Source organism: Parus major, chromosome 6 (assembly GCF_001522545.3).
Source record: "Parus major isolate Abel chromosome 6, Parus_major1.1, whole genome shotgun sequence".
Lineage (NCBI taxonomy): Eukaryota > Metazoa > Chordata > Aves > Passeriformes > Paridae > Parus > Parus major.
Genome location: NC_031775.1, coordinates 31,834,730 through 31,848,931, shown reverse-complemented (window position 1 = coordinate 31,848,931; position 14,202 = coordinate 31,834,730). Strand labels below are relative to the sequence as shown.

At 40.5% G+C, this 14,202-nt stretch overlaps 2 protein-coding genes across 3 annotated transcripts in view; one reads left to right on the top strand and one right to left on the bottom strand.

Annotated features, from left to right (window-relative positions):
* DOCK1 (dedicator of cytokinesis 1) overlaps positions 1 to 14,202 on the bottom strand; it is a 263,271-nt gene that overhangs the window by 158,964 nt on the left and 90,105 nt on the right. The gene's annotated exons all lie outside the window — the stretch shown is intronic.
* Positions 1 to 14,202, top strand: part of INSYN2A (inhibitory synaptic factor 2A) — a 40,124-nt gene that overhangs the window by 21,641 nt on the left and 4,281 nt on the right. Inside the window, exon 3 of the mRNA XM_015632988.1 lies at positions 6,699 to 6,770. Coding sequence (XP_015488474.1) covers positions 6,699 to 6,770 — 72 coding nt within the window. The remainder of the gene's footprint in view (positions 1 to 6,698; positions 6,771 to 14,202) is intronic.

Sequence of the window (14,202 nt, the reverse complement as noted above, 5' to 3'; positions counted from 1 at the left end):
AGGTAATGACCCCAAATCCAGCCCTGAATCCTCCATCCACAGGAAACCAAAGCAGAGATTTGGGATGAAGGGGGAAGGGACAGAGCTCACCCCAGCCTCACCTGGAATGTGCTCCCAGAACCTGCTGGAAGTGCCTGGCCTGAGAATTACACACCAGCAATGCAGCTGTGGTTCCACCAGAGCAAATTCCCTGGATTGTTATTAACACCTGGAGCAGACAATTTAATTATCCTCCTGATTTTTCTGATGAGACAGCAGAGGCACAAATATTCAGGAGAAACGTTTGACCTTGTACACTCCTAATTCCTGTAAGATTTTGTGATTTCACTTGAAAAACATTTTAATTCTCTTCGTTCTCACTGTGCTGGTTTTTTTTCAAAGTAACTCAACAGTCCTATTAAAATATATATTCATTTAAAAAACAAAACAAAACACTCCCTGACTAACCTGAGTATAATACAAAATGTATTTACAGGGTGAAAGCACTTGAATTGCTGTCGTGGGAGTCGTGCCGTACGCCCACAGTGCAAATACCTCAAAAAGCAAATTAGTCATCTGCTTCCAACTGTCAGCATACAGCAAAAGACAAACCTTGTCTTGGAAAGAGCCTGAAAAATCTCACCATTGAGTTTGTGTGCATGGCAAAGGATTTTTTTCAGCCAAATCAATCATAGCAGCTTGAAAGGAAAAGAGAGAAGAGTGTTCAGGGTGGGAGTGTCAGGTTGGATGGGGTTTGGAGCAGCCTGGGATTGTGGAAGTTCTCCTGTCCAGGGCAGGAGGTGGAATGGGATTGAGTTTTTGAGAGGAAAACTGTTTTCATTAAGGTTTAGTTAATCCTTTGTTAGAAAACCACCCAGGAGCACAAAGCTGGGATCACTCAGAGTGATCTCCGAGTGCTCCCAGGGGAAAACAAAACCAAGGGAAACAGGAAAAACAGACAACAAAACCATGGGAAATAAAAAAATAGTTAGGAGGAAAACCAAAAATCACCCAAGCACACCAGAGCCTGAAACATATGGAACAAATCCATGTTTGAATCCAGAAGAGCCTTGAGGTAATTCCTCCAGGCACAAAATCCATCCTGACTTTTATCATCTCTAAATGCAAACTGCTAATTGGTAATTATCAACCTCAGGAAAACACAGCAGCAAAAAGGTTAAAACAATATTTCTGCTTTGAAAATGATGTCTCAAAACACATTTATAAGAGCCAAAGGCTGGCCCAAGGTGGTTTAGACCTGCCCAGACCTGGTTTAGGGGCAGAATCTGAAGTTCTTAAAGAAACCAGAGGTTTTCATCCACTAAAAACCAGATTTTGCTCATACAAATGTATTTGTATGAGTTTCTCATTGAACTAAAGTGGTAAATCTTTCCTAGGGCAGAATAAACCTCCAGGGCTAAGCAGGATTTATTTTAACCTAAAATAAGATGCAAAAGATGTACAAGAGATTTTTCTGCATTTTATGTGGCTGAAAACTGACTTACTCAAGTCATAAGGACAAATAAAGCTCTCGTGACAAAGTGAAGTCATTTAATTGTGCCAAAAGGCAAATTATAATAATAATGTCAATTTTCTCTTGAAGCACACTTACTGGAATGATCAGTTCTGTAATACTTTAGAGTGGGAAACAAAGATTTTGAGAAGTTCTCCACCCAAGTGTTGATTTTTAAAGCATTTTTCAGTAAAGATGGGCAGCATTAGGCCAGGTTGGATGGGGCTTGGAGCAGCCTGGTCTGTGGAAGGTGCTCCCATGCAGGGGGTGGAACTGGGTGGGTTTTAAGATCCTTTCCAACCCAAACCACTCTAGGATTGTGGGATCAGTAGCTGTGTTATGAATTGTCCCAGCAGCTCTAGGAAATAATAAAACAACTCCAATTAATCAATTAATACAAAGACTTCAGGAGAAGCAGGACCTGCACTTCTCTGAGCAAGGCCAGAACTGTCACTTCAAACACCCTTTAAAGGCCCTCCCTGCTTAAGATCATTTGTTTCACTATATTTAAATAACAAACATCAACAAAAAAATATATTCTTGAAGTCTGTTCGTCCTCTTTGCTGGTGAAAAATCCATCAAAAGTGTGAGGAGCATCAGGATCATCCTGCTCTGTACCCCACAGCCACTTCTGGAAAACCCTGCCATTAGGGGACTCAGTTAATATCAATTATTCCCTGAGTCCCAGCAGAGAAGGGAGAACATCCAAATCTAACAGATCAATCCTTCTAAATCAATTTTTAGGAATTTTTTCTTTGTTTTTAATAGATGCCCATTTAAAAAAAAAATCAGCATACACAGATCTAAGCTTCCCTCTCCCAACTCAATGGGGTCTCTCTAATTTATACAGGCAAAAAAAAAATATTCAAATGCAAAGATTTTGATGTTAAAGTTGGTATGTTTTAAAAAAGGCCTCCAGCAGGTGCACAAATTCTGTGTTTCACAGGGATTTAGAGTGTAATCCCCTTAGGCTGCTCTGGAAATTGCAGCCTATTCTTAGTTGCTGCCAGTCCATGTCAGCAAAATGGTTCTTCTTCATTATGATATTTTAATACTTGGGAGTGTTAATTGAGGTTAAGCTGAGGTTGTGCCCAGAACATTTAAAAAAAAAACCAAAAACCTGCCAGAAAATGAAAATCTCCTGAAGATAATATGGAAAAATGTGTGAAAAACTGGAGATGAGATCTCCTTTGCAAGGGGAGATGCAGAGAAACTGAACTCACCCACATCCATCCTTGCTCCAGGACCTTCCAGGCCAGGCTGGACAGGGCATGGAGCACCCTGGGATAATGAGAGATGTCCCTGCCCATGGAATTTAATGGGATTTAAGGTCCCTTCCAACCCAAACCGATTCTGGGACTCCCTGACCTGCCCAAGCTCTGCACATGCAGGTGGAAACAGAAAATACAGGATAGTGGACATCAGAACATCTCACACAGAACAGTCTGAAACTCCAGAACACCCCTGGGATCTGCACCAGGCCAAACCCAACTTCCATTTCTCCAACAAGGAGACAGATTTGCTGTAGGAAACTTTGCTTTGTCCAAGACATTTGAAATAATTTATTCTTAGCAAAAATAACAACTGGTTTACTAACAAATGACAAAGTTTTTGATCTCTCTCCTACACTGGAATAGTTTATTATTTTTAGGAGGAAGGAAAAAAAGCAGCTTACTCAAAACACTGCATGGCACAAGGAAAGCATCCTCACCCAAAACTCTGCTCTCCTCCTGGTATCCAAATCTCAAATCATTCCTGGGAGTTAAAACTGATGGAAACTCTGTTTTTCAGGAAGTCTGCACTGAAAATCAACCTCACTGCTTAAACTTTGCATGGAAATGCTGTGCCAGGAGTGAAATCTTTGCTGGCGTGAAGGAGATGAATTCCATGCAAGTGTTTGTGTAGAAAATGATGTGAAAACAAGAAAGTAAAAGTCCAAAGCCCTGAGGTATCAACAACAGAATTCTTTCATGAGGAGATTAATTTTTAGAGAAATAATTGAATTTATACTGTTCTAACACTCACATAATTCAGTCCTGGCTAAAGAGCTCTGAAACTGCCAAACAGAAACCAAACACTGGGACACCATGGAGCGTTCTTGGGGCTTTCAGGGAATTCTAACAGGATCACTGAAGGAAGGAAATAATAGAAAATATGCAAAAATCAGCTCTGAAAAGCTAGAAATACTCAGTAAGGAAAAACTGCTTTAAGAAGATTTAATCAATAATTAAATCCAACTAGAAAATGAATATTTTCATTATAATCGGTGAAGACTGAGAATTGCAAAGATGCTAAAATCAAGCAGAGCTGAACGTGGCAGTTGAGAGATCAGGATTTCAAACTCATCATCCAAAAATCATCTCATTTTTAAATAGTTACATCCAAGGACCATTTTCATCAGCTTAACAAGTCAGTCTCATACCAGCAAATACCTTTTTAAGTATATGGAAATCTGGAATTATTGTGCATTTAAAGACCATCAAATCATAGAATGGTTTGGATTGGGAGGGACCTTTAAGATCATCCAGTTCCAGCTGTTTGCAGGGCCACAAATAAGAATGAAAATGTCCCAAGTGGAAAACAACTTTAAACAAAACAACCAAACCAAGCTGGCACCAGCACAGAGCATTTATGGCTTTACCTATAAAGAGCACAGCCACGTCCCTCTGAAGGCAGCTATTGACTGTTCTTTATGTCCTCAGTAAATAAAGGCCTTCCCCAACTCATCTGTAAACTTTAAATGTTGTATCTTTAGTTAGAGCTTTTAGGAGCTGATCAATAGCTTGAGAAAAAAACCCATTTTACAAGTCTCAGCTTCATAGCAGGGACAATTTGAATGTTGGCTTCTCAAAGATTTGAGGAGGGGAAATGAAAATCAGGAATTGCTGCTCTTAGAGAGGACAAGAGCAAATATAAACCAGGACTGGGGTATTTCCCATAAGGAGGAACACACCAAATGGATATTTTGTTTTGTATGAATTCCTCTGCACATCTGAAGGAGGGTGGGTTTGACACTGTTTTGGTTTTTGCCTTTTTTCCTTTTGTATTCTCTGTATTCTCTCACATCATTTTGGAGCTCTCTAAACTATTTTATTAATGGCTCATTTTCCCAATGACTTTTCCCCTAGACAAAAAAACTGCACAAATTCCAGAACTCCAAGCCCTGAGAAATGCAAGACCCCTGTCCTACATTGGTTCTTCCCAAGTACCACGGCTGAGAAAAACTCTCCAAGATACATTTCATGGGCAAAGTACAGTTTAGTGCCTAACTCCAGAAAAGGGACTTAATCTAGAGAGAACTGCATCACCACCTGTCCTCCTAATTAGCACTTTCATCAATTATGCTAATTTCCTAAAGCCTATAGAAATGTACTCACCACTGTGAGGGCAGACTTTTCTAGGAATCTTTCCATATCTGTCCCTGAAAGCCTTTAATAAAAATCCACTTTTATATTACCTCTTACCCTAAATTTATCTCAAATTTTATTTTCCAGGCTGGGAAAATGATAACAGGCTTAGATGGGATTTTGGGAAGGAATTGTTTCCTGGGAAGGTGGGGAGGCCCAGAGCTGCCCCTGGATCCCTGGCAGTGCCCAGGGCCAGGCTGGACATTGGGGCTGGAGCAGCTGGGACAGGGGAAGGTGTCCCTGCCATGGCTGGGGTGGGATTTATAATCCCAAAACCATTCCATAGTTCCATGATGTGACTTTTGTGTGACATTAAAAACCAGCAGTGTTGGTAATCTGAGCATGTTCCTCTGATTAAAAAGCAATTTGGAGGCCAAATAACAACCACCACCCAGAACAGCAAGAACTCCACGTTGCATTTTGCTTTCAGAAGGAAAAAAAAGTCTTAAAAGAAGAAGTGGATTCACCCTTTTATGAACTTCCATTGGTGCCACCACAGTGCCAAGAGCTGCACCCACAGCCCCAGAGCCTTTGGCTGTGCCACTCATAATCCTTAAAATCCTAAAGAAAAGTGACACAGGCCCAGCTGATCATTTTCTGAGCTACACAAACAGCCTGCAGCACCTCACAAAGGCTGATTTTTCATCCTGGGGACAGGCACATCAAACAGTTGGTGCAGGATTTCCCATTAACACTTGATATTGCACAGGCTGGATGTTTTGTCAGGTAAAAAAATTAATTAAATTTATTTTATTTTATTTTATTTTTTTCATATGCTGGATTTTTTATTTTTCCTCATTGTCAGGGCAGCAGAGGAGCTCTGTCCCTGCAGGGAAGGGAAGGGAAGGGAAGGGAAGGAAGGGGCAGAGATGCCCCTGGTTAAGAGAAGCAGCCCTGAGTAATTGGAGGTCAATCAGCTGCACTGCCTGGCCTGGAGGGAACAACCTCATTCCCTGAAGGAATCCTGACTTGGATCCATTTTCCACATCTCCAAAGTTCCCTGGACAAATTATTTCCCTGCTTCTTCTAAAAACAACTTGGAAGAAACGTTGTCAGCACCTGCTTCTACGTAACAAACCAAAATGAACTTTGAAAGAGCCTAAAATAGTGATTTTACAAAGAAAAATCTAAGTACTGATGCACAAATATTGAATTTTCAATTTTCATTTTAAACATATCTGCATGTCATTCATCTTCACAGGCAACTCTTCTATTTTAATGATGTATATTTATTTTTATGACATTTTTATGTATAAAAAAAGTACCTGCATACCTTAAAAACCCCTTTTTAATTAAAAAAAAAATTAAAATGCAGAGAACAAGCACAGGTGAAGGAGAAGTCTGCAAGAAACTTCAAACCAGAGAGTGACAAAGCTGCAGGCTAAGGGAGCACAGGAAATGGCATTTCAAAGGTATTTTCTTCCTTTCAACACAAACATCCCCACAACAAATCTTCAGACCTCACTGAGAGGCCCAAAATTCCTAAACAGATCCTATTTTGCATTATTATAGCCTGTACACTCTCCTGATATAATGAATTATGTGTTTTGATTTATTGTTTAATGTCCAGAGTTTGCTTAGAGCAAAAGTGGAGAAAATATTTATTCACCCAAAGAAGTAATTTCTCAATTTAAGCTGAATAGGGCACTTTTGATGCTATTTTTCTAATGTCTGGATTCAATATTGAAGGTAAAAAACTAATCCTGAAATTCTGATTATTACAAAAACAGTCATGGAAGGGAAAAACTTGTTAAAATAAAGAAGTTTTTTTTACTGATTTCATGTTCTTGTTTTTGCAGGCTTTCCTATCGGACCGGTCAGGACACGGCCAATTGTGACACATGCAGGAACAGTGCATGTATTATCTACAGGTACCTTAAAAACACCAATATTCCCATTTTTTCCTGGGAGGGAGCAATGATTCCATCAAAATGCAGGCTGGCCTCGATGTTGCAATCAACACAACAGAAATTTAACTCCACTGAAGCCATAAAATTCAAGCCCTGTGTAAATCAGAGCTGACTGTGGGCAGCAGAGCTGTGGCATGGGAAATGTTACAAGGTGTGAGCTTTGGTTTTAAATTGCTGGAGGTATTTAGGATTTTTCTGAGCAACAAGTGAACTTCAAATTTACTTTTATACTTTACCTACTTTAGATTTATTTTTATGGCCTTAACAACTGGACTTGGGAAGTCATTTGGAGAGAGGGTCTGTAGAGCAAAGAGAACCAGATACAGATCCCAGTGACAGTCTGAGAGTGAAATCAGGGCTGGATGGGATTTGGGGCAGGAATTGTTCCCTGGCAGGGTGAGGAGGAGCTGGGATGGAATTCCCAGAGCAGCTGGGGCTGCCCCTGGATCCCTGGCAGTGCCCAAGGCCAGGCTGGAGCACCCTGGGATAGTGGGAAGTGTCCCTGCCCAGGGGCTGGAATCAGCTGAGCTTTAAAATCCCTCCCAGCCCAAACCAATTTCTGATTTTATAAACTGAAACTCCTACCCAGGCTCTTTTTTTTGGCACATCCAGTGAAAGAACAACAGGCACTGGGCATCAGGTGAAGCCATCATGAAGCTGATGATGTTTCACACTGACAGCTTCACTGTCCTTCTCTGGAGTCCCAAAAAATCCAGCTGTTTTGCAGGAGGAGCAGGTGAGGTGAGCACAAACGTGCCTCAGGCTTGCAGCAAAGCAGGCAGTGCAGCACAAATGAAAATGCACAAAAATGACAATCCAGTGAAGACAGAAACTCAAATGAAGGCACCAATGTAGGATTTCCCCCCTTACTCTGTAATTCTCTGCTCAGTCAGCTTTAGGCAGAAGAACTGGAGTTTTTTTAATTAACTGGAGAGTTAATTTATTTATTAACTTTCTCTTCTCTGCACAGAAATAAAGGAAAAAAGGATGGAAACCTCCAACTGACCACAGCAGGGTTCTGTGCAGAAGCAGGAACCAATGGATGTTTTTTTTCCTCCTTTACAGCCAAATTCAGAAGCACAGAAATACCCAAATCCTCCTGTGCCTCCCTTTTGCTGTGCAATTCCTGGCTCAGAGCAGCCTGGAGGTCCAACACAGCACAATTCCATCAGGAATTATCCACATCCCATTAGCTAGAAAAAAAAATCCAGTTAGAAATTTTTGCAAATCTTCATTTCTACTCAGTGGATTTCAAGTTAAGGAAACTTCCAGCTTCCACTCTTGCACTCAATGCAAATGGGATTACTCCAGAAAAGCAAATTGGGAGAGTTTTCCCACTGAGAGAGGTGGAGTGGGCAGGTCCAGCTCCCCATTCCCACCTGAAATGCCTTTGGATATTTGCCCCAAGCCAAGCTTGCAGGGGATGCTTGAGCAAATCCAGCTCAGCTTGGTGCCAGTTTAGGAGAATTCCCACTGCAGGAGAAAAGGGGATTGCCATTCTGGAGACAGGATAAGGCAAAGGGATAAACCAGGAATTCCCTGATTAAAGCAGCCCTGGGATGTCCTGTAGGAACTTCTGCTGCTCCACAAAGCCCTGACACCTCTGGGAAAAGGGCAGCAGGTCCTGAGCCAGGCTGGGATTAAATCCAGCAGCTCCCCTGCCAAGGGTTTGCACTGAAAATGCTGCAGGGAGTGACCTGAGCTCTCTTTAGGGTGAAACAGCTTTTAGGAACAGAAATTCAAACTGTTCAGAAATCCTTCTTGGGGGGCACTGGACCTGCCAGAGGTTCAGCAGGAGGTTCTTAGTCTTGAGCTCTTTTTCCCAATTAACACAGGAGAGACTTAAAATACATAGAAATAATGCCCTTATGGGATAAATCAGTATTCCAAGGAAAATCCTTCACTTTGCCTTAACTGACTGTGTAAGGTTTTGGAATGTGATTTAATTTTCAACATTTTAATACTAAAAAAAAATATATTTACAGCTGTTTCAAATCTTTATTTTCAAACAACATCTTAAAGGAGTGATTGAGTTACCCAAGTGCATCCTGAGTGTCAGGCAGAGCACAGGTGAGGAGGCAGAAATTCAGGAAATTAAATTCTTCCCCCCTCAAGATGAATTTCTGGGTATTGGCACAATGGAGCACAAAAGGCAGAGACAGTGGAGAAAGCAACAAAAAAGCTTTAAAGGGTTTTTAGTATCCAAAATATCAATACTGTCAGGACTAAATTCTAAGAGCCTTTTGGGAATACAGTTATTTTGCATACTAAATTTTTTTGCTAAGATTACAAATATATTTCATATTATTTTCTCTTTATATTAAGAAGAATATATGTTTCTTATGAATAAAATATATAATATATATTCCAAAAATTAATATATATATTTCTTTTTTAAAAAAGGGAAAATCAAGTTGCTGTCTCATTTTTTTTAAAAGAAACAGGAAACTGATCAAATATTAAACAGCAGCAAAAAGACAAATTAGCAAAACCTGAAGCTGCTTTAAAAATCAGGAGGAAAAGAAAGACATCCCCATTTGGGTATTCAAATTTCCTCAAAATTTGATTTATTTCTGCAGTAAGTTCAGGAACTTGGAACTCCAGAGCCAGGAATCACTGTCACCTTCTCTCAGTGCACCAGAGCAGCCACAGCCTTAAAACTGACAGGAAAAACTATTCCTTGGAGCCATGTTCAGGCAGAATTTAAAACAGAAGTCAAAAATGTGATGGAATTGTAAAAAAACCCAACCATTTGATCATTTCATCCAGCGGTTTCAATAATTATGAGGTCACAGAACTCTTCAAAAATCATCTACAAACACGACACAAATTTCTGTCTGATGTTGATGCACCATTTTTAAAGACAGAAAAGGAGTTTTAGCAGGGGGTATTGCCAGGAAAAAGTCAATTTAGATCCTGAGGTATTTCAATAAAAATTCTGTATATCATGGTAAACATGCAATTTTTACAGTGCAGTAAAATCTTGCTGTTAAGAAGGAATTGCACTGAAATGTAGAAACTGTGGCAATTCTGAAATACCCAAAAGCCAGGTACTCTGAAAGCTTCCAAACCTGTTTTATTCTTTATCTTTTTTTATTATTATTTTTTATTATCTTCTCCTGGACCTGCCCTTTCTGCTCCTGTTTAATTTCCCATCCCAAGGGAATGTTAATCCTTGATCAAGAATCTGAAAATGGGGCTTCTCTTGAATATTTTGTGTATTATTCTCAAGCTTTTAGTGTGAATTATTTCTGGGAAGGAGCATCTTGTGGAATTCCTGCTGGACTTCCCTTTAAGCAGGGAGATCAGGAATTTCCAACAGCTTTTACAAGGAAATTTCAGCTTCTGGAAGGAAACTTTTAGGAGCTGAAATCCCAATTTCTGACATGGAAGGAAAACAAATCAACATTCCACTACTGTAGTTCTGTGGGGGAAAAAATCACTCAAAGCTGTCTCAACCATTAATTTGGCTACTTTTTACTCCTCTAATTTATGCTGCTGTGTTTTTACTTTATATTAATTTAAGGTGGACTGTCACTATCCAGCAGAAAATGTATTATTAGAATCTGTAAAATGTAATTCAATACAAGGAGTGTAACAGGTTAAAATATGGGGATAAAAGTTAAGCAGGCAGCACAGAGCTGGAAAAAGTTCACTTGTAAAGGTTAGATACTTAAATATTAATTATTCAAATTAAAAAAAATGTGGCAATAAAAAGTGAGCATAAGGCATCAATCCCTAGGATAGCAACAGCTTAACAAAATCAGGTGGTTCAATGCTGAGAATAGCAATTTTCATCACCTTTTTATTTCCTACCCACATTAATTAATTTACATTTTCTCATCTTATCTCTGGACTATAAGATGCTTATTGGGAAAAAAATGGATCTCCAAGGCTCCAGAATGCTGGCAGTGCTTTGGGTCCCAGGCTGGGCTGATTTTTGAGCTGAAACAGGAAATTTAGCAGAGATTGCTGGGGAGTGCATTAAGCTCATTTTCAAGTGATTAGTGCTTCTCTGGATCCCATTTTTCCAGGATGTGAAGCACCAATGCTGTGTCATCCAATTAATGTGACCCACAAGGAATTCTGTAATTCCTGCTTCACCTCCCCTGCACAATGCCCAGGCTTCAGCTGCCCTGAGTGCCTGCAGGATCTGAGGATGAAAAGGGAAATTCAGGTGTCACCTGAGGGGCTCAGCTGGAGGGGAAGGAAAAAGAATTTCCCTGGAGGCAGAAAGAGGAAAAAACTGCCCAGAGGCTGTGCAGGCTCCAGCCTTGGAGATGCCAAGAGACAAGAGGGGGAAGGAGCTGGAGTGAGTCCAGAGCAGGCACCAGGATGATCAGAGGGATGGAGCAGCTCTGCTGTGGGGAAAGTTGGGAGAATTGGGATTGTTCAGCCTGGAAAAAAAAGCTTTGGGGTGACCTCATTGTCCCTTCCAGTGCCTCAAGGAGCTGCAACAGAGATGGAGAGAGACTACAAGAGTCTGAAGTGACAGGACACAGGGAATGGCTCCCAGGGCTGGATGGGATTTTGGGCAGGGATTGTTCCTGGCAGGGTGGGGAGGAGCTGGGATGGAATTCCCAGAGCAGCTGGGGCTGCCCCTGGATCCCTGGAGGTGTCCAAGGTCAGGTTGGATGGGGCTTGCAGCAGCCTGGGACCATGGAAGGTGTCCCCACCCAAGAGGTGGGAATGGGATGAGTTTAAAGGTCCCTTCCAACCCAAACCAGCCCATCATTCCATGATTCTCTGATAAATCCCTCAGCACCTCCATCCTAAACCCAGATTTCTCTGACTCAGCAATTCTCCAGTAACCAACAGATCATGAGCAGCCAAAACCTGAAAATGATTCATGACAACGTGTGACTGTGCTAGAAAGTAAGAAGACCCATCCACATCTCAGAGCTTGTTGCTCCATAGCCTCCCACAGTCCATATGTTTAATCCCAATGGTTCTCACTCCTCAAATTCTGCTTTCAATCCCTCATGCAGCAACTAAATTAGAAAAGGTTCACTGCTGCCTGCAGGCAAAAAGTAAACTCGTTAACATAAATTGTCAGAAACAAAAAGCCAAAACCAGCAAATTCATCACATCAATGCCTCAGGTCCCAAAGGGGCTCCAGGAGAGCTGGAGAGGGACTGGGGACAAGGGATGGAGGGACACGACCCAGGGAATGGCTCCCAGTGCCAGAGGGCAGGGCTGGGTGGGATTTTGGGGAAAAATCCTTCCCTGGCAGGGTGGTGTCAAAATAAAATCATCTAAGGGCTGCTAGTTGATTTTATTTGGCCCAATTTTCCTGCACTGATACACAGGCAATTGCCCTAAAATGGGAAGTTTTGGTTGCAAACCTTGTAAGTCTGCAGTGATTCTGGGGACAAAACATGGAAATATTTATCACAAATAGAATTTTACTGCTTGTAGTTATTGATAAAAACAGCCCCTCTGTTTGGAGGAAGAATTTGGGATAGACATTAAACACAGAAAAGCTCTCAGTGCTCCTAATCTAACAATATTTAACAACATGTAGGGAAGTAAAGCTTTAGGATGTCCTGACCAGGTGTGTCAGGCCAAGGTTTTTATTAAATACTATTTAAGATTCGTCTCTTGTTTCTGTAGGGCTTGTTCAGAATTGTCAGTCTATTGAAAAATGGGATTCTATTATTAAAGAAAAAATGCTTCTGAAGCAAGTAATTCCCATCTCCGTGTGTAATGCCAGGAGAACAGGAGAGTCCTGGATAATTAAGTTAATGGAGTTATTATGGGCAGGCTTAAGGGACAAAATCCAAGTTTGAAAGTGAAAAGAGGCACATGGCAGGGAGGATATTTCAGGAAAAGGTCATTTGGAGAGAGGACACCTGGAGATGCTGAGGGGACAGAAATAGCACTGAGCAAAACAGGATTGGCAGAGCTGTGACAGGTGACAGAATCAAGCTCAGGAATGCAGCTCGATAACAAAAATATCAATAAATCCTACAAATATGGAATGTTTGCTGAATTTAATCCCTGGAAGTGGCCAAGGCAAGGTTGGTCAGGGCATGGAGCAACCTGGGATAGTGGAAGGTTGGAACTGGATGATCCTGAAGGTCCTTTCCAACCCAAACCTTTCTGGGAATCTGTCATTGATGATGATTAGTAGAATTTAATATGATTAATATAAAATTAAGGAGTACAAATAAAGCCAGCTGTAGATAACAGAGAAAGAAACTTGATTTTTTTTTTAAAAAAAAGTCTTATTTATTTCTGCAGCACAAAGAGGGATAAGTTAAAGCCTAAGTTTGCAATCAAATAATTTGCCTGATGGAGCAATTCCATTAAAACACCTCCAATGCTGGATAAATTGTTGCTGATAGACACCAATCAATTATTCTGCAAAACTTATAATTCTAAATGCTGAAATAACACAAATGTTTTTCCTTCAGCCTCTTTCTACCCTTCAGAAGGAAAATATTTCCCTTGGATGTGAAGAGCTGGAAGCTGATCTGTGCTGCAGCAGCAAAAGGCAATAACATGGGGCTTGTCAGATGGACCAGAACTAAGATGCTTTTTTTCTCTTGAGGTCTATCTTTAATAGAAATTGATTATATAAAAAATTACTCTCTTCAGCAAGGGGGTTTTATAACCATTTCTTTTTTTACAGAAATTTCCAGCAGCTTTTAAGAGCCTCCCTGCAAGAATAATGTTTGAAAGGAGTAAAAATGAACTCTGGCAATGCCAGAGTTGAAAGGTTTGTTTTTTTTTTTCCCAAAAAAAACCCTTTATACTGAGGGAAAAAAAAAAACCCAGATACAATACATGCTAAATGCTGCACTTCAAATGAGATTTAGTGAGCTCTTAAAGAAGCATCTCCCTAATTCCAAGATTTTCTGTGTCTTACTGACAGAATTCCTGCTCTGGGACATTCCCAATGAGCTGATATCCACATCTCACCACTAAATTCATGCTGAACTTCTCCAACCAACTATTTTTTGCCAGCTACACTGCACACAGAACATGTTATCACTGAAGACAACACTGTTTTTCCATTAACAAGGAGGAATATTAATCAGTAGGTTTGGAATGTGCTTCTGCACCAATAAAGCTGCCTCCTGAAAATTCACCATTCTACACTTCCAGCATTGAGCTGAAATGTATAAAATTATCTTTGATTTGGAATGGCTTTTTATTCATTAAAAACATGGCAATGGTTAGAATATTCTATTTGAATTCTTACCTAATGCATTTCTCTTCTCTGCTACTGGGAAGTTTATCCAAATCACTGAAATGCTGAAATTTTTGCTAAAAATGGATTTTTACACTTAAACCAAACACCAAATTAAGCAAAGGCAGATGTAAGAAGATCTCACACCTCTCCAGCTCCCCTTTCTGGGGCTCCACCAGAGTCCTTGCAGTCAGAATC